This window comes from Enhydra lutris, unplaced genomic scaffold, assembly GCF_002288905.1.
Source record: "Enhydra lutris kenyoni isolate GAN:26980312 unplaced genomic scaffold, ASM228890v2 scaffoldscaffold5, whole genome shotgun sequence".
NCBI classification, from domain to species: Eukaryota; Metazoa; Chordata; class Mammalia; order Carnivora; family Mustelidae; genus Enhydra; species Enhydra lutris.
Genome location: NW_019154089.1, coordinates 29,023,901 through 29,041,989, shown reverse-complemented (window position 1 = coordinate 29,041,989; position 18,089 = coordinate 29,023,901). Strand labels below are relative to the sequence as shown.

The following is an 18,089-nucleotide window of genomic DNA, read 5'->3' as shown; positions in this document are numbered from 1 at the left end:
TACTGCTCTTCCTATCACGGATAACAATGGACACTCAGTACTTACCATGTGTCAGGCACCGTGATAAGTATTTATGGGGATCATAGCATTTAATCTTAACAACTACCCTATGAGAGAAGTAACATTTCCCCCCACTTCACACATGGGGCAACTAAAGCAGAGATGAAAGCTGAGTGACTTCTCTGCCTTCAAGGAGCTCTTTGTTCAGCAAAGCAGGACAGGACCTGGACACACGGTTACAACGTGCCAACTGTTGTGAAGGAAAAGCATGGGATATAATAGGAGTGCATAACAAGGAGACAGAACTCAGGCCAAGTGCCATGGACACTTTCCTGAAAAAAACCATGCTTAAGTAGAAATCTGAAGGACAAAATCAGAACAAGCCAGCAAAAGAGGAAGAAAGAACAGACTATTTCAAGAGGTTGCCCTGAGCCTGCCCTGGGAACTCATGGTCCCACAAGAGGCTGGGCACTGATAATAGAAAAAAATGCTTTCCTAAACAGAGCACCCATCCCCTACAACCGTCCTGTGCACTGGAAAGGGAGAAAATTGACTTTGGCCTGCCTGGGGGGGGGGTGGAGACTAGGGCTCCCCTACCAAGCATAGGTCCTATTTTCCATTTACATTTAAATATAGGACGTTGAGATGCAGTATAATCAAATCCCTATGGACTCCCACTTAAAAAAATCCTTGGGGTGGCATATTTTTTAAAGAATTTAACCACTAAGTATTAGCAAAATATAATGATAATCTGTATGGTAGATCCCAATTCACCAAAAATGCAGAAACCTTCCCAGAATTCCACAAGAAGAGTTGTATACCATCAAGTCAAAGAGATTTTGCCTCAAAGAGAGACAGTAAGTACAATCTAAGGGTCATAAGTCCTTTAGCCAGCTCATGCAATGGGGTTACCCTTTCTTCAAATTATTCAATTAGAATCATATATATATATATATATATATATATATTTTTTTTTTTTTTTTTTTAATTTGCAACCAACTGAGATGCAGCCCCCTGGTGTTTTTCAGATTTTTTTTTCTTTTTTTTTTTCATTGCCTGCAACAAAACAGAATCATCCAAGCCCTTTCTTGTCGATCTAAATTCTCTGTGTCTCCTTTACCATAGCTCCAATGTACTATAAATATACAGCTTTTGTGACATAAATGCAAAGTTTTATTGTGCCGTTAGCCTTGATAGAAGGCACTGCAGAAAGTTGTTTAGAAATTAAATATCTAAAACAAGCTATTTTAAAATCCAGGGCCCTCACTATTTCATGTCTGCAATGAAGAAATTTCATCTTGGGGAGAGCAAGCTGTCTTTCACACCATATGGCTAATGGTGGTGCATAGCAATTAGCCAGGCTGATTAATGGTGAACAGACTCTAATTTTATGCTTATAATTGAGCCTGCATTTGCACCCCCGGTGCAAATTCAGCACATCCCAACTTCCACTTACAACAGGCAAGAAATCAAGAGAAATAGGATGGTGAGGAAAGTGAGAATTTTTTTCCTGAAGCCCCCTAAAGAGCATCAGATTTGCAATTTAAAAGACTGTTAGCCACACAATAGATGACAGGTTTGTGTAATAGGGTCATGGCGGCCTGGTAAACAAACAGTACCCCTTACACATCTACAGGCAGCCAGGAAAACCGTAATCTGTAACATTAGCAGGATGACATTTTGAATATGGCTTTTCCCTCTTAGCCACACAGTACAAACATCATCATTTGCCTTCAGTGGCTTGAGAATTTTATTTTTGCTATTTTTATGTTTCTGAAAAATAGAAAGAACGTCAGCAGTAGAGCACACCAACCGGCATAATAAAATACTTTGGACCAATGAATTTTAAAAACAAGAAAAAATATAAACTGCGTTAATAGGGGGTAGGCTTATGTGTGAAAGGCATAATATATCTTTAAGTATTTCAAGAATAGAATTATTTCTAGCATAGTCCAAACATGTACAGATATGAGATGCAAATCTATGATACATAGACATTAGTTGGCCTATTGTTTGAGATCCATCTTCCTGCCTGTCCCCTATTTGCTAGAATCCCATGTAATAGAACATGGAAAATTCATTCTAATGACATGCTAATTGCGGGAAGCTAAAATAAGAGATATGATCAGAAAAATAATAATACAAAGGAGGTCTTTTTTTAATGCTTTTCAAAATGACTTTACCCATTTAATTCTGGAAAGTACAACTCAGCTTTAATGGTATGATCATTGTATACAGTACACTAATTTTTGCCTAATAATATCTTCCAAGAAACCGGTGACTGTATTTTCTGCTACTGTATTTTCTGTTTCAAAGGTAAGGAAAGGCTACCTGCTTGTGGGATAATTACCAAGTTTTACAAATCGCTGAAGTGAAAACCTGTGAAACTCCTGAGGAATTTAGAATACTCTTTTAAAAGTATGCTTTTTAAAAAGGAAAAAAAAAAGAAAACTTTATATACATACATAATTAGAGATATAGAAGTTAATATTTGAGATTTCCCGAAGAAAACACATTAAGCCCTTTTTATTTTATTCCCACCTGTGGAGCTTAAAGATTGCTTTACCCACAAGTCCGGGAGCAGCAGATAAAGCCCACCCACGCAGAAGTGGCAGCGGAAGCCTAAAACGACTGGTCAGTAATAGTCAGGAGCCAAGCCTGCTTTGTGCCAGGGAAAGCCTGCATGGCTAACAAAGCAATTAGTAGCCTTTCCCTGATGCATAGTGGCATTTTCATGCTTTATCCAATTACTCAGAATATATCAGGTGTTATTCTAGAAAGAATAAGAATCCTATACTGCAAGTTTAAAGGCTGTCCTCTGGCCTACTCTCTCACATGTGGAGGACTGGCTGGGGCCATGAAAGGGAATTTGGTTTGCTGGCTTGGTTTCCAATGTGGCTTGCGTCTGATTACAGGCAAAATAAATACACCTGTTTGTGGATGAGATGAATTTTTATAACTTTCAGGTGTAAACATTTGCCATCCTTCCAAAAGCTCACTGCTATGGAGAAACATTAGCTACATCATCACAATTACATACAGGGTAACTAAGATTGACAGATCAGAGGCAAGGGAAGGGGGAAACCCACACTCAATTTAAGGAGGAATGATGCCTTTGTACCGATGGTCACATTTTTAAGTGGCAGAATTAAAAAGGGGAACTATAACATTCTCATCTTATCCAGAGGCTTCTGTTGACATCAGTAGAACTCTTACTCATTTTACTAGCAATGCAGTTGAGCACATACATTAACACTAAAAGGATATATTGTATTTTATTCGATTGAAAGGAAGAAGGGGAGGGCTCTGTTTTGTGGCCATTAAAAGTGTGATATCAAAATGGAAATGTTTGTCTTTCAGGATGAAATCTAATAAATAATCAAGAACCACTAGATGTCTGTGAGCCTTACTACCAAATTCTCCTTTTTAGATTATCTAATAGAAGTAAGATAAATATATACCCAACAATCAATCTGAGCTCACCTGGCTTTGAGATATAAATTCACTTTCTCTTTGCTAATTAAAGGAAGAGAGCAAGGTATTTCTTACCTGCACATGATCTCGTGTGTGAGCAAGACTCGGCACATTTCTGGGTTCTTGTCTTGGCCTTCATACACTATGGCCTGTAAACAAAGGCATGATTTGAGCTAAAAATGGAACCACGTACCAGAGAACGAATTCTCGCAATTGAAGGCTTGAGCACTTCAACATCGCTGAGGGCCAGTTAGCTCTTGGGAGCCCAAGACCTCACGGAGCTGACTGCTTCGAGATACATTGTTAAGGATCAACCCAAATCAGGTAGAGGGCGTATGTTCCTCTCTGTCCCATCAACCAAATTCTTATGACACACACCTTTGGATCAGTGTGTGAGATGAACTTCTGTTGTCAAGACAACCACAATTCTCCTTTCAATTCAGAATAACATGAATCTAATCAATGAGGAGGAAAAACCCAGGTTTAGCAGATTCAGATGCTAGTGATTTAAAATATAGAAAAGCACGTGGATCTGACTTTTAAATATGCATTCGTCACTTCATTTTACTACTTCCAGCCCCAACATTTAGTGTTCTAGAGATGAGTAGCAGAAAACAAGTGGGGGTATGCTTAATGAGTCTGTTCACTAACTGTGTCTTTGAGATGATTCATCAATCAGGGAAAATCCTTCCTCCCGCCTACACGCTGAAAACATGTGCTCTCCAGGGTGTACACCCACCCAAACATTAATACGCACGGGCATATGCCATGTGTGTGGGCTTAAGCCATAGAGTTATCTTCCTAAACTGCGAAGAATTACACGTGACTCCCAAAATTTGGACTTCAAACCACCTCATCAGCCAATACGTCTTTGTCTGTTGTCAGTAATGTGCATACAAACATTTTGCTTAAAATCACCCTGAAGTTTCCCTGAGACGGCAGCTTCCTGGAAAATCCACACGTTAATACCTGGGCCAAAGAAAAACACAGCCATTGGCAGAGCAGTGCTCTACCTCAGGATACATTTTAACTAACTTAACACTGTATCACTGCATAATACAAACACAGCTTCAAATTATTAATAAAATTATTTTCACACGTTCAGATAACTCTCAATTTCTTGGTGACAAAACTATTTAAATGAACCAGAGACTATCCTTATTTAGTACACAGAAATGCTGCAGTAACTAACTTATACTTGGCTCTAATGTGCTTTGTTTATAAACCTGGGACTTTTAGAACCTGTAAAGGATCAAGATAGCTTAAGACACAGTGCATACAGACCCTAGGGCAGGCTCTAGGTATGAGAACTAATTCCATTACAGAACAAAAATTGCAACAAATAAAAACATGATGTAAAGTACTTGTATAAGGAGAAAACCTTTCCCTACCACAGGCCCTTCAAAACCATTTTTTATGGTTAGCCTTCCATAACTCTGTATTTTTTAATGTTTTATTTTGACACAGTTTTAGACTTATAGAAAAGTTGTAAGAATATATAAAAAATTACAAGATAGTCTTTAAACACATTCCTCAAATGTTTACACTTTACTAAATCTGCTTATTCTTTTCCATTTTTTCCTGAACCATTTTTAAGTGAACTGCAGACATACTCTAAATATTTCAGCATGTATTTCCTTAAAACAAAGAATTATCTTCCTTAACCACAGTACAATTATCTGAATTAGAAAAGTAGCACTATAAAATAATCTAATCTACAGACTTTATTGAAATTCACCAATTACCCAATAATGTCCTTCACAGCAATAAATAAATAAGTAAACAAAAATTTCATAAGTCCAGTATCAATCATTGCATTCAGTCATCATGTCTCCTTTAATACAAAACATTCCTGAGTCTGTAGTTCATGATATTGACATTGTTAAAGAATACAAGCCAGTTCTTTTGTAGAATATCCTCAGTTTGGGTTTGTCTGATGTTTCCTTGGACTTAGACTGAAGTTACACAATTCAGGGCCAGAATACCACAGATGTGATTCTGAGTTCTTCTCAGTGTATCAAATCTCACTGTCAGCTACATCCACTACAGGCAGTAAGCTCTGACCATTTGGTTAAGGTGGTGCCTGCCATCCACCAGAGATCATTAGCCAGATCTCCCCCTGTGAAGCTTCTACTTTACTTTATGTAATTCATAACTCTCCTATGGAGAGATAATCTGAATTATAGTAATGTCATATTATCCCTAAAATTTTCATCCACTAGTTTTAGCCTACACAGATGATTCTTTCTTGTATTCTTAAAAGACCTTTTCAAATACCCAAGAAGTCGCTTTATTCAAGAAAATGTTTCGAGTGAATCAAAAACATTTTGAAAACCAAAAATTATATCTGACTGCTTTATTTATTGAGATCACTGCTGAAATCAAAGGAACATTGTAAGTAACAGATTAGGTCCCAAATATGGTGCTAAAAAATTCTAATCATGCATTTTTGTGATATCCTATTATCACTACATGTTTTGGACATTCTCTTAATATCCCTGATAACCTCTGTTTCAACTCCAGTTTTTTGTCGTGCTAAACTAATACAAGTACGTGGTAAATATATTCGCAGATATTGGTAGGGTTTTCTTTCCCGTAAAAAAATAAGTGTTTTGATTTGTTTGTTTTTTTAAGAGGAATGTGTATCAGTTACATCAGGCCTTCTCACTCTGATTGTTTCTAGATGATATTATTTTTGTTGAGGCTGCTGATTCCACCGAAATAAGTGGATCCATGATGATAGTCAATGAAAGATACGTCACAATGCAGATATTCTCACGACTCCCCTAAACAGGAGATGATCCAAGGATGCCCAGGGATCCCAAGCTTTTATCTTTAGTCACCACATATCATTTGTGGAAGGCCCAGGGCCTCTGTAACAGATCTCTTCACCAAATGCCAAACTGCCACTTTGCTCAGGCAGCAGTCAAAAAGAAGACTCCTTCTCTAAATCAAGCACAGAAAAATAAAAGCATGAGTTTGGATTTGCTCAGAAATAGGAATTCTGAAGAGAAGTAAATGCCTAAAGTTTTTGCTGTCCCTCTTTTTGAGGCCCCAACAGAACAATACTTTTTAGCACATACACAGAGAAAGAAGGACTACTTCTGTGACTTCTAAAATAAAAGCAAGAGAAACCGGGAATCTTTTGACTTTCCTATGAAGTATAGTATATATATACTCCTGGGAGTATAGTAAGCTAGAACCTCAGTGCAACAGAATCAGCTCCAGAGTAGACCTTGGTCACAGGCAGATCTACCTCCAACCTTACCTACGCAGTATTTGTTACTGAAAAGCCTTCTTAAAACAGACACACACACACACACACACACACACACACACACAAAATCACATAAAAGATATGGGCCAAGAAATCAACATTCCGTTGAGATCTAAAATGGGGAAATATGATAAAATTATTTTGCTGAATCTCCCTGAAGAAGAATGTCCACAATAAAACAGACTTCTTAAAAATGTCCCAAAGATCTCCGTCCAGCTTACACACAAAACCAATGGCCTCACATCCGTCCTCTACCGTGCACATCTCATACACTCGTCAAGATGGCTTCACAGTTCAGCAAACCCAGACTCGAAGCCTAAAAGGAAAGGAATCTTCTAACACCAACTTAGAAGTTTCTGCTTTTCTTACTAATTTAAATATGGACCTCTGTGCGTTGTGAATAAAGCTCCCTGAGACAGGATCAGCTGGGAGATCACAGAAGCATATAAACAGCATTGACTAGTTTAAGTGAAACCATTTTAATAGACAGCTGGTTTAGGGCCCAGACAATGGAACACCAAGAAGAAGGCTTATTTTCATCCTCCCTAGTAAATCATGCGTCTGCTCACTGTGAGGAAGGTAGTCTGCTGTGAGAGCGACAAAGACAACAGTGGCTTAAATAAATCAATGTGTTTATCAGGAGTAAGGACCAGAGGCCTGTTACAGACATGGGCAGGCGGGGGAGAGAAAACATATAAAATGCATTATTTAAATAAATGAATTGATGCCAAAGCAAGTTCAGGTTTTAACCTAAGAAATAAAAAATACAATATCAAGCATAAAACAATATGGACCTTAATTCTGCCAATGCCAATTATATCCCTGAAGGTGGCAGGAGTACTTGTGCAGGAAGAAAGCTAAAAGAATACACAGCCCTAATTTCATCTCAACTTTCAAAACCTGGTGAAATTGATAAAAAAAAGTTGTCACAACTTGACCTATGTGGAGCAGACTTAGTTTCCTGATATACTAGCATCCCTTTCCTTAATGTCCTCTCCTCATAAGCACAAAGACAATATCGAAGTCTCTCCATTGATTATCAGATTGAGGGTTTTTTCCAGAATAATTTTTTAGAATTAACAAAAATGAGGAAAAAAATAGGAATTCTTAAACTTACATACCCTAATGCAACAGCAGTACCTGAAGTTTTACTGTGAGAATAAAACACCATCAATTTCAAATGCCCAATTATAAATCCACCTATACTGGTCTTCAAAAAGGAATAAATCAATCTATCAAGAAAATCTGCCTCGGTGACCACTGTTTTAGATGGCATCTTGTAAAGTGTGGTTCATCACTCCTTTTCCAAAATATCACTGGGTCTTAAAAGTTAATTGAAACTTACTATGGATGAAGACCACACAGAAAAGACAGAAAAACACATAGTGCACATGCACCAAGATCACACTTCAATAGGATGCCAAAGGAAATACAGAGAATTGAGCATGGCCTTTCTTTGTGTACTCTTCTAGTAGTTTTAACTCTTTATGTTCTAAGCCAAAATAAAGAGGGCAAGGAAAATAGTTTTGACTTTGGTTCTTCAAAATCCAAAAGGGTTTTAGGAACAAATGTTTTCATTAGGAGACTTTTTGGTTTATAACCAAACAATAGGAAACTTGTCATCGGAAGGAAGGAAGGAAAGAAGGGACAGAGGGAGGGAGGGAGGGAGAGAGGGAAGAAGGAAAGAGGGAAACAGAGAAAAGGAGGGCAGGAGGGAGAGAGGGAAGGAAAAAAGAAAAAAGAGAAAGAAAGAGAAAAAGAAAGAGAGATGGGTTATCCATAACTAACAAAAACTCTTCATTTTCCACTTAAGTAAAAGCAGTACCCTTGAAAATATGTTACTTCTTTTTCTACATACAAAATAAAGGCCAAACCTAATTTCAAGAATAAGTTCATGAATGTACAAAGTACCTCCTTCAACCAGAACTAAAACACCCTCTAATTACAGACTGTCAACAAGCCGTTGGTACCAAATTACCAAGAATCGGAATGAATCAAAAAATAATATGAACACTTACAATATCAATGTACTAGAATATTAATCACTGCATTCGACCACCAAGTTATATGCTTGTCATTTAAAAAAAAAAAAAAATGCTAGCTTATGTGATTCCAGAAATTTCCAGTAGGTGAAGGAGCCCTAGTTAAAAATTAACCTGTGCCAAAGAAAACCCTACAAAACTGACATTTCATAAACAATTGTGTCAAACAGCAATCCAACATTAATAGCGGGATAAAATAAAAAATTATTTTGCTTCAATTAGCAGCTGGGCTACTGGTGAACGAATTATAAAGATGTAATTTCAGCTTAGCAGCTAAGAAGGCCTGTTTTCAGAACTGAATTAGGAAAGTTGCAAAGGAATGCTATCATATTCAGTATGCTGTTTAGTTACATCACAGCCCTGAATAAAAAGAGAATGTGTATTGAAAGCAGTTAGCTTTAGAGTACATCTTTAATGACTCAAAGAAACAAATTGCCTTATATTATTCAAGCACCAGGATAAAAACTGAATCACTCTAACAATTCCACACTGTACTTCTTTTTCTAACAGTAGTAAGAGATACTTCACTCATATGATAACTACATGTACATCTATATTAGTAGATAGAGCTGGCTTTGTGAACCCGATGGGACAATAATAATAATAATAAAATAATAAAAGCAGCTAATATATTAAGCACTTAATATGTGCCAGTCACTATTTTAAGCATTTTACATGTAGGAGTCCATTTAATTGTCACAAAAGAGCTTCAAGGTAGGTGCTATCATTATTTCCATTAGTTTGATTCCAAATGCTTACATGCTTTAATTACTCACTGAGACCAAATCATTCTTGCTCAACAACTATATAAACAATTCGCCAACCTCCAAACACTCCTTCATTCCTCCCAGCAATGTAAGTCAAAACATAAGAACAGACTATTGGTGTAGTCATAAGAGTTCGATAAATGCATCACTACTAATATGTTCGTTTTTAATGCTGTTCAAACATTCACATGGAAACAGCTCTAGCGTAAATATCCCCGAACAAATGGCTGTATATTATCCAGGAGGGAGCAGTTGGACCGCCAGACTGGGGAAGTACTAGGCCATCTGGCTCCAGCAATCTCTCCAAAACCATCAGCTTTGTTTTCACCCCCAGACTCCAAACAACACATTTTCCACTGTGATGAGTTTACATTTTCCCAAACACAGGTCCTGATCATGCATAAAAATTCCAAACTTCTTCATTCCTCTATGTGCAAGGAAATTTAAATCACCTGCCTTTTTGACATGTTACCAAAGGAGAGAGAAAGCTGCTGAAATGTGGCTCCTGACTAAAAACTTGCCTTTTTTGTTTGTTTGTTTACCCAAATGTATGAAAGAGCCTTTCTGCTGGCCCGAGTGAATTCCTTTGGAACTTATTGATATACTAAAATGTGTTTATCTACCAATGAAGAACCATGAACTGAAAGGGTTGTTAATCAAATCTACGTAGCTGTGGCAGGATATAATGAAACAATCAATAGGAAGAAATGTGCTAGCATCAATAACTTAAAGTACCAGGAACATCAAAACAAATATACAAAGAAGACTAGCTTGTAAGAGAAAGAGGACAGCATTTTTGATCATTGTACTTTGGGCCTCCCCACCTGCTAAGCTTGGACCTTTTTTTGGGGTCCCCTCACCATACCACCTACTTCAAACCCATACATGACAAGGATTATGTGACTGTTATTTTTCCCTTTCCAAAAAAGAGCTTCTCTCTGTGGACAGGAGTATTTTGCTTTCAATAACTTTACGGAATTTGGTACTCTTTGAATTATAAAAATGTCACTTTTTAAAAGCAAGATGCTAGGAGGAAAGGTAAGTTAAAGGCTTTTTTTTTTTAAACTATTTAATGTTAACTCACCGAAGCAATCACAGAACATAATCATATTTCAAATACTACTTGAAAGTCTGAAATGAGGCACATTAAACATCAGACCTCCCCTACTGGGTTCATTTGAGCTTCTGCAGTAGATATTGTTTTTGAACTCAACAGCCATAAACTTCTAGGTCCTACAGGCCTTTCTGCATGCTCACTAATGGAATACCAAAAACAGCAATGACACAAAAACAACCTATTTTTAGTCCAGCTAAACTTGGTTTTGAACAACCCTTCCCAAAGCAAGCCTCTCATTTTCTAGTTGGTGGACGAATTTCTTAAATATCATCATATCCCTTGTGTTTTATGAGAGAGGCATACGGATGAGGGGGCTCTCAGTTCCTTCCACATTCGCTTGTAATAAAACTTCTCTTTCTTGGTTGAGTCCAAAATTAAGAGTCATTACCCAAAATAGTGTAATGAGACACTTTGAAAAGGTGTGAAATACTGTGTCATACCAATACATCTTGGTTGATTAAGTACATTTCTGTTTGATTTCAATGCTGCTAACTCCACCTAAGTGGAGGAACATCTTATGAAAACGGAGAGCACACAGATAGTTTGGATTTTGCTTGCCAAAGATTCCCTTTGAGTTTTAACCCCAACTTCTGAGTCAAAGATAAGACATCAAACCCATAAAGCTAAATCTCTGACATAAAAAATGTTACAAACAGCTTAGAGAAGACACTTGAATGGTGACTAGGTATTCCCTCCAAAATGTAAGATGTGATTAGAACGTATCACATCACTGATGTTATCCTATTCTGTACTCTACATCTCAAAATCTTGAGTCTATCTGGAAGAATTTCATGAAGGAAAAAAAATTGTAATCATTTAATCAGTCATTTTATGTCAAGCCTTACTTCTGATTGAAGGGGTCACTGCATATGTAACAAAAAGAAAAAATTTAAGAAACTATAAATCAGACTCGGTAGTTAATTATCATAGAATAATCTCAAGCTAGATGAGAATCCACTGTTAAACTCATTAAGACTAAAATATAATAATTATGTCACAACCAGGAAAAGTTATGTTTCTTCACACTGATCTGCTTTCTGAAGACTACTGTATTAACTATGTCTACAAGAATCTAACCTATTTCCTAAACTCTATCAGCACACAATCAACAAACAAACAGATAATGGGCAGGGATTGCCTTTCAAAGTGAAACCTACACAGAAGGCATTAGAAAATTACTAAGAGAGCAAATAGGTGTATGTCTCAAAAACAAACAAACAAACAAACAAACAAAAACCACACACATCTTCTCTTGATTATTTTTGGAATCAATTCAGATAGTTACTTAAACCTTTCTCAGGTCACTCCCAACCAAAATATATAATTGCATACATTTATAATTTTAACTTTCAGTGAGATGTCACATTATGGCAATTGACTTTCTTAAACCTGTTATTATTAAAAATAAACTGCATCTTGTTCTAGTCTCCCACCCCCAACTGATAGAATTTCTAATATCATGCAGTCAACGAATGCCCTAAACTGTAGTTTTTCTAAAACTCTATGACCTTGTTGGTAGAATACATCAAAAAATACATCAAAAATCATGTATTGCTTTATAAAAATCAAAATTATTCCCCCACCATATGAGACTGTGTAAAGTCAGTTCATTTCATAATGGGAAAATCAGTTCTTGGTGGCACTTTTTCTTTAAGGGGTCTAAAAGTTTTGAAAGTAGTTAATCTCTTCAAACATGTCCTAATTTTGCACCCCTCACAACTGTTCCTTTCATAGTGTTGCCTATAATTTAATATGTAAGTGGTCAATGTTGCATAAGCAGATAAGCCTTACATTCTGGTTTGTGGGGATTTTTTATCTTTTAAAAAGTGATTTCTAATAAAGATATATGTAATATGTATTACAGTTCGTACTTTCCCCCTCCCCCTCTGCTCTTTTCTTTCCTCTGATGAGAATGGCAGGAAAAGGTATCTAGGGTATCAAAGACAATTTTTTAAAACAAAACTCCACTTAGGACACTTTTGTTTTGATACAGTTAAAAAAAAAAAAAAGTTACTGAAATCAGGCTTTTGTGTTTCTGTGTGATAGGGAAAAAAATTTTTTACATAATACAATGTGTCCAAATGAAAGGGAATTATCCTATGTAAAAATCAAAATGAGTACAAAAGATAAGACCAAGATTGGAAGTACAAATGTGCATTTACTCTGACTAATAAACCAAGAAATGAATCTTCAAGAAAGTCAAATATTTTAGGCAAATAACTTGAAATAGACCTCAGTAGGTATTTATTAATTATTTTTAAAACTACATTTCATACCCTCATGTTTTCTACTTGGTTCAAAATGAAATACAAGACTAACAATCAAAATCAGCTATTACTGAAAGTTTCTTGCTGAATAGATTTCAAAACTTCCAAAATCTTCTGAATGTGCATTTTGTAGAACATATTTAAGCCATGCTTATCTAAAAATAATTTTTAAATATGCATGTATACCCTAATTTGAAAACTTCAAGTCAGTATCTATGAAAGGAGATCACCCTCCTTATTTTAAAGAAAAACTATTTCTAAATTGCAATCAAGCAAATAAGTTTTATTCCTCTTACTAAATTGGTGGTTAGTACACAATGTATAACTTTGCTCTTTGTTCTAGTTTCTTTCCCCCACCCAATAAAGCTGGCTTCTTTTTTGTTATTAAGTCCTCCAACTACCTAACCAGCTACTTAATTCTGAAACTAAACTTTTTCTTAAAATTAAAAAAAAAAAAAAGGCTCCTCTGCCTCATTAAAACGTCAGGCCTCTTTTCTGACTCGGCTCATAATTGTATCTTTTAAACCATAACTCAACCTTAATGTACGCTGCTTGACACCCGCATGTTGGGGAGTTGAAGAAAATGCCGCCTATGTACCTTTAAGACCACAAGCTCACTCATGCTGCCTGGCTTCTTGCCAAATTTGGAGGCAAAAGCAGGAGGATTTTTGCAAAATATCCTCTAACAATTGTTGCTCCCTCTTCCAACAATACCACCACTACCACCTCCTTTTTAAAAAATCTCTGGTGTGGGTCATCTGCGCTCTCAGCTCATGTCACCATTCCTGAGTAAGGTACGTAGGCCGCCCACACCATTCCCTACCCTAGATCTCCCAGGAGTGGCTGGGAGGGTTCGGGTTTCACAAGTTCAGCCCACTCTACGCCAAGGTCCCTGGGCACCTTTTGCGCCCCCTGGGGCTCCTCGGCCGGGTCAAAGGAAGTTCAGCACTTACTCTCCCTCTCAGCACCTGTAGTCTTAATGCAAGAGGCCTGAGTCTTCCTTGGTGGGAAGGAGGCGTCGAGCCATCTTCCCCACGAGGTGGGAGCTAGGGTGTGTATCCGCACTCTAGGCTGCGCTAGAATGAGGTCTGAGGTCCGCCCTGGCGTTGAGAGTTTGAGCCCCAGACCCCGCGCTAAGGAATAGCCAGCTTCTTGATTTCCCCAAATTTCGAGGCCCTCTAGTCACCCCGCGGCGCGAAATTCAGAAACTTACTTGTTTGGTCATGGAGTCAATGAGGCGCACGTAGAAATCTTGCTCCGTCCTTATCCCTGGGGGAGAGGGGAAGGGGATAAGGGAACGAAGGAAAATTAAGTGAGAGAGAGGAACTGCCACAAAATAAACAAACAAAAAACAAAGAATGGGGCTCCAAGGCTTATGCAATGCCTACTGTCCCAGAGAAGCACAGACAGGACACCACCACCCCCACTTTCCCCAGTGTCCGGAGAGGGGCCAGTCCCCAAGAAACGGCAGCTGAGAATGTTGCAGGACCCCCCAACTGGCTTCTCTCCTTCTTCTTGGAGGGAACCCCTCCGCGCGTTCTCCGGAAGCCATCAAGGCCACGGTCGCTCGAGCCCCCTGAACCCAAAGGACTTTGGGCCTAGAGCCGGAGCTAAGCCAAGAAAACGGGCTCTAGGAATGGGAGGAAGAAAGAAATTGGCCCTTTGAGGGCCGGGGCTCCACACCTGACCCCAGGTGTGCTCGAGGCCTCTACGGCCGCCTTCCGGCTACTCAGGGCCTCCGCGGGTGAAACCTCCTCAGGCGAAACTTAGGAGAGGACGGTCACCCCGAGGCCGGGGGACGACTCTGCGTGCTCAGGGCTCTGGTCCACCTGGATCTTCCCGCGCACCCTGCCTCACCCAGGGCCCCGGGGTGCCGGCGCGGAACAGACCGGAGCCTCACCATTGCTGTAGAGGAGCTGGAGCCGGTAGTGAATCCCGTTATTGGTCTTTTCGCTGTTGGCTTCCTGGGTTGCGGCAGGACGCAAAGACACAACAAGAGATGCAGGAAAGAGGTCGGCGTGAGCGAGTGGACCCACTTCGAGACAACTTTCCCGAAGACGGGACCCCCGGCCGGAAACCGGACGGGCCCGGGAGCAGCAGAAATTGCGGCCAACTGTGATCCCTCTGCCGCCCTCCCGACCCATACTGCTCCCTCTTTCCTTCCAGAAAATTCCGTGGGGCCTGGGGGCTCGGGCCTGGGTCAGCAAGGCAGGAGCCGCGCGTGGTCGCGCGGGCGAGGGCGGGTTCATCCCCGGCGCCCTTCACTCTGGAGTGCGAAGCCGGGCTCGCTTCTCTCCAGCTCTGGAGCCCCACGCGAACTTTTTTGGAGCAGAACCTCACGGATGAGGAGCCCGGGTTCGCCCAGGACGGGAAGTGGCTTGGGGGACCCCGCTCAGGAGTGTGTTAGGGAAGCTTTGCACTCGCCGAGGAGCGCGCCTCCCGAAGCGGCTGGGCCTGCTCCCCGGCCAGGGCGAGGGGCAGCGGCGCTGCGCCCACTTACTTTTTCCTTCTCCACGAACCCCACAAAGGCTGTCCTCTCGATCTCCACGGGCTGGCCCTGTCTGTCGTAGAGGGCCAGGACGAAGTGGAAGAAGTTGGATTTCCGCAGATTGGAAGGCGGCTGCTTCTCAAAGTGAGCCCGGGCCAGACCCACCCCGCTGCGGCCAAAGACGCAGAGTTAGACGGCTAAGCTGGACACCGACGCGCGACCCTCTGTCACCCCTTACACAGGCGAGAACCCTCAAACATCAACCTCCTCTACCCCCAGAACACCCAGTGGGCGGCCTACACGCCCCCTCCGGCGCCCCGATCCCACCCGGCGGCGGGACATGCGTGTTCTCCCGTGTCCAATCCACAGGGCGCGCCCCCACCCCGCGATCTCGCGGAAGAGCCCTGAAAAGTTTTGTTTGGATTTTGCGCAGGAGATAAAACCCTGCAGGCATTTGCTCCGACCTGACACGCGCTGCGTGGGAAGAAAAGTGGAGGTGGATGCGGCGAACCCGCGTTCGCGGAATACAGCTGGTCGTTTACAATTTGGAGGGAGGAAAGCATGGGAATTGGTCCCCGCCACCCCCACGAATCTCCCGCCTCAGCTTCGAGGGCAGGTGAGGATGGATGAGGAACAGGCTCAGCTTCTGGAAGCCGAAGCCATCCTCCAGGAAATGTCTGGTGCCCCAGCCAAGCGCGCGCTCGGCCTCGGGAAACCGCATGCCCCCTCCCCAAATAAAGCAAGTGAGAAAAAGGATCTGAGGGTAGGGGACTCAGAGCTGTCAGGGGTGGTCGCTGTGGAACATGGAACTGGGGAGTGTGTGTGGTTTTTTTTTAAAGACCTGTTCTGACAAAGTTTCGCTGCTCCACGGAAACCCTCACACTCATTACAGAAATCCTACCGACAAGGTGTGCCGACTGAGCGCGCCCGCGGGGGAACTGGAAGCTCCGGTGCCAGGGGCGCCAGGAGGCCACTAACAATCCGACCTGCCCAACACAAGGGCGCGCTCACACACACACACACACACACACACACACACGCGCACACGCGCACATACACACACACTCTTTCGCTTCCAGCCAGTTACCCAACTCACTCTCACTACTAACCACCCCCATCCTTGTACTCAGCGGGGATGGGAACCGTGTTGCAGACACTTGTCCCCTGCCCGGAGAAGATGAGGATGAGGTAATTAGTCATCTTCCTTTTTCCCCTTCCGCCCTCTCAGAGCTGGATAAGGCTAGTGGCCACCAGATCTCCTACTCCCCCAAGCCCAGCTGGTGGTCTGGAAAAAAAAAGACCATTTCTCACTTGGGACTAGGAGTCCCCGGAAAGGGTGATAAGAGTGCCCAGAAAAGTTCCCCCCGATCAATCTCCAAGGGCAGTACCTCCAGGCCTCACAGTCTAACATCTCAGGAACTGAATGGGAGAGGGGCTGTAAGGGACCATGGTGACAGAGGGTGAGGAAGCCTTTTCGGAGATGTCAGAATTAAAGTTGGGAGTTGCTGTTCTACCGGAGGACCACGAAAAACTGAAAGCTAGAGAAAGAGGGACAGAGAACCAGACTAGAGAATTAAGAGAAGGTTCTGGGGAGGCATGGAGAGATAAACGAAGAGAGAAAGGGAGGTAAGGGAAAGAGTAGAAAGGAGGGAGGAGTGAAGAAAGAAGGGGAAGAAGGAAAGAATGAAGAAAGCCAGGATAGAAAGAGGAAAGAGAGGGAAGGAAGGAAAGAAAGAGAAAAGGAAAGGAAGTAAAGAAGAAGGAAGAAAGAAAGGAAGAAGGAAGGAGGAGGAAGGAAGGAAAGAAAGAAGAGGAAGGGAGGAAAAGAAAGAAGAGAAGGGAAAAAAGTTTAGAAAGGAGGGAAGAAAGAAAAAAGGAAGGAAAGAAAGGAAGGAAAGATGGAAAAAAGAAAGAAAAGAAAAGAAGAGAAAAGAAGTAAGGAAGGAAAGTAAGAAAAAAGAAAGAGAAGACTGCCAGCGGGAAAGAAAGAGCAATCACATAAAAACACAGATATCCAACATCGTGCTGGTGAGACGCCTCTTCTGGCTTAAAACGAAATGAAAACAGTCACAGGCGAAGCAGGGGAAAGTGCCGGCAAAGCATGGGCTCCTCGCAGGCAGCTCCGGGCTCTCTCCGGCCGCAGGCGACCAAGGCAGCGCGGCCAAGGAGCGCGGAGACCCGGAGGCGAGCCGAGCAGAGCGGCGGACTCTCCAGCACCTCCCGGCCCCGTAGCGGCCGCCGCCACCGCTTCCCGGCTCTTCTGCTTGCGGCTCGCCTCCCCGGCCGCGGTCCCCCAGCGGTACCCACCTCTGCGCCGCCGTGTTGGCGTCCAGCACCCCGGCACCCTGCATCCACGTCCGCACCGCGTTCATGCCGCTGCCCAGCGGCTCTTCCTTCATGCTGCTTCCACTCCGTTGGATGCTTTCCTGAATCCCAAACATGAAAACAACCTTTTCTTGTGGAAAATCTCCTCCCCCTTGAAAATATTGAAAAAAAAAAAAAAAAAAAAAAAAGGAAAAAAAAAAGCCAGCCAGAGATTTTTTTTTTTTTTTTTTGAGACGATGAACTCGTGCTGGAAGATCAAGGCGGGCTGGAAAGCAAATTTTTAAAAAAATGTAAACCTTCGCTCAAAACTGAGCGATAACCAAAAAAAAAAA

General features: G+C 41.4%; 1 protein-coding gene across 8 annotated transcripts in view; it reads right to left on the bottom strand.

The window, feature by feature from the left end:
* The window catches only part of LOC111141248 (early B-cell factor 1), a 386,978-nt gene extending 369,051 nt beyond the window's left edge, over window positions 1-17,927 (bottom strand). For 6 of the 8 annotated variants that reach the window (XM_022493683.1, XM_022493685.1, XM_022493681.1 and 3 more), the window contains exons 1-5: window positions 17,740-17,906; window positions 15,445-15,601; window positions 14,845-14,908; window positions 14,158-14,213; window positions 3,550-3,623 (exon numbers count right to left, since the gene is read on the bottom strand). In XM_022493683.1, the coding sequence (XP_022349391.1) occupies window positions 3,550-3,623; window positions 14,158-14,213; window positions 14,845-14,908; window positions 15,445-15,601; window positions 17,740-17,873 (485 nt within the window). In that variant the 5' untranslated portion in view covers window positions 17,874-17,906. Of the gene's footprint in view, window positions 1-3,549; window positions 3,624-14,157; window positions 14,214-14,844; window positions 14,909-15,444; window positions 15,602-16,820; window positions 17,063-17,739 lie in introns of those variants that run through there. The other 2 variants (XM_022493686.1, XM_022493688.1) reach the window with 2 other exon arrangements.
* Between the last annotated feature and the right edge of the window lie 162 nt (window positions 17,928-18,089).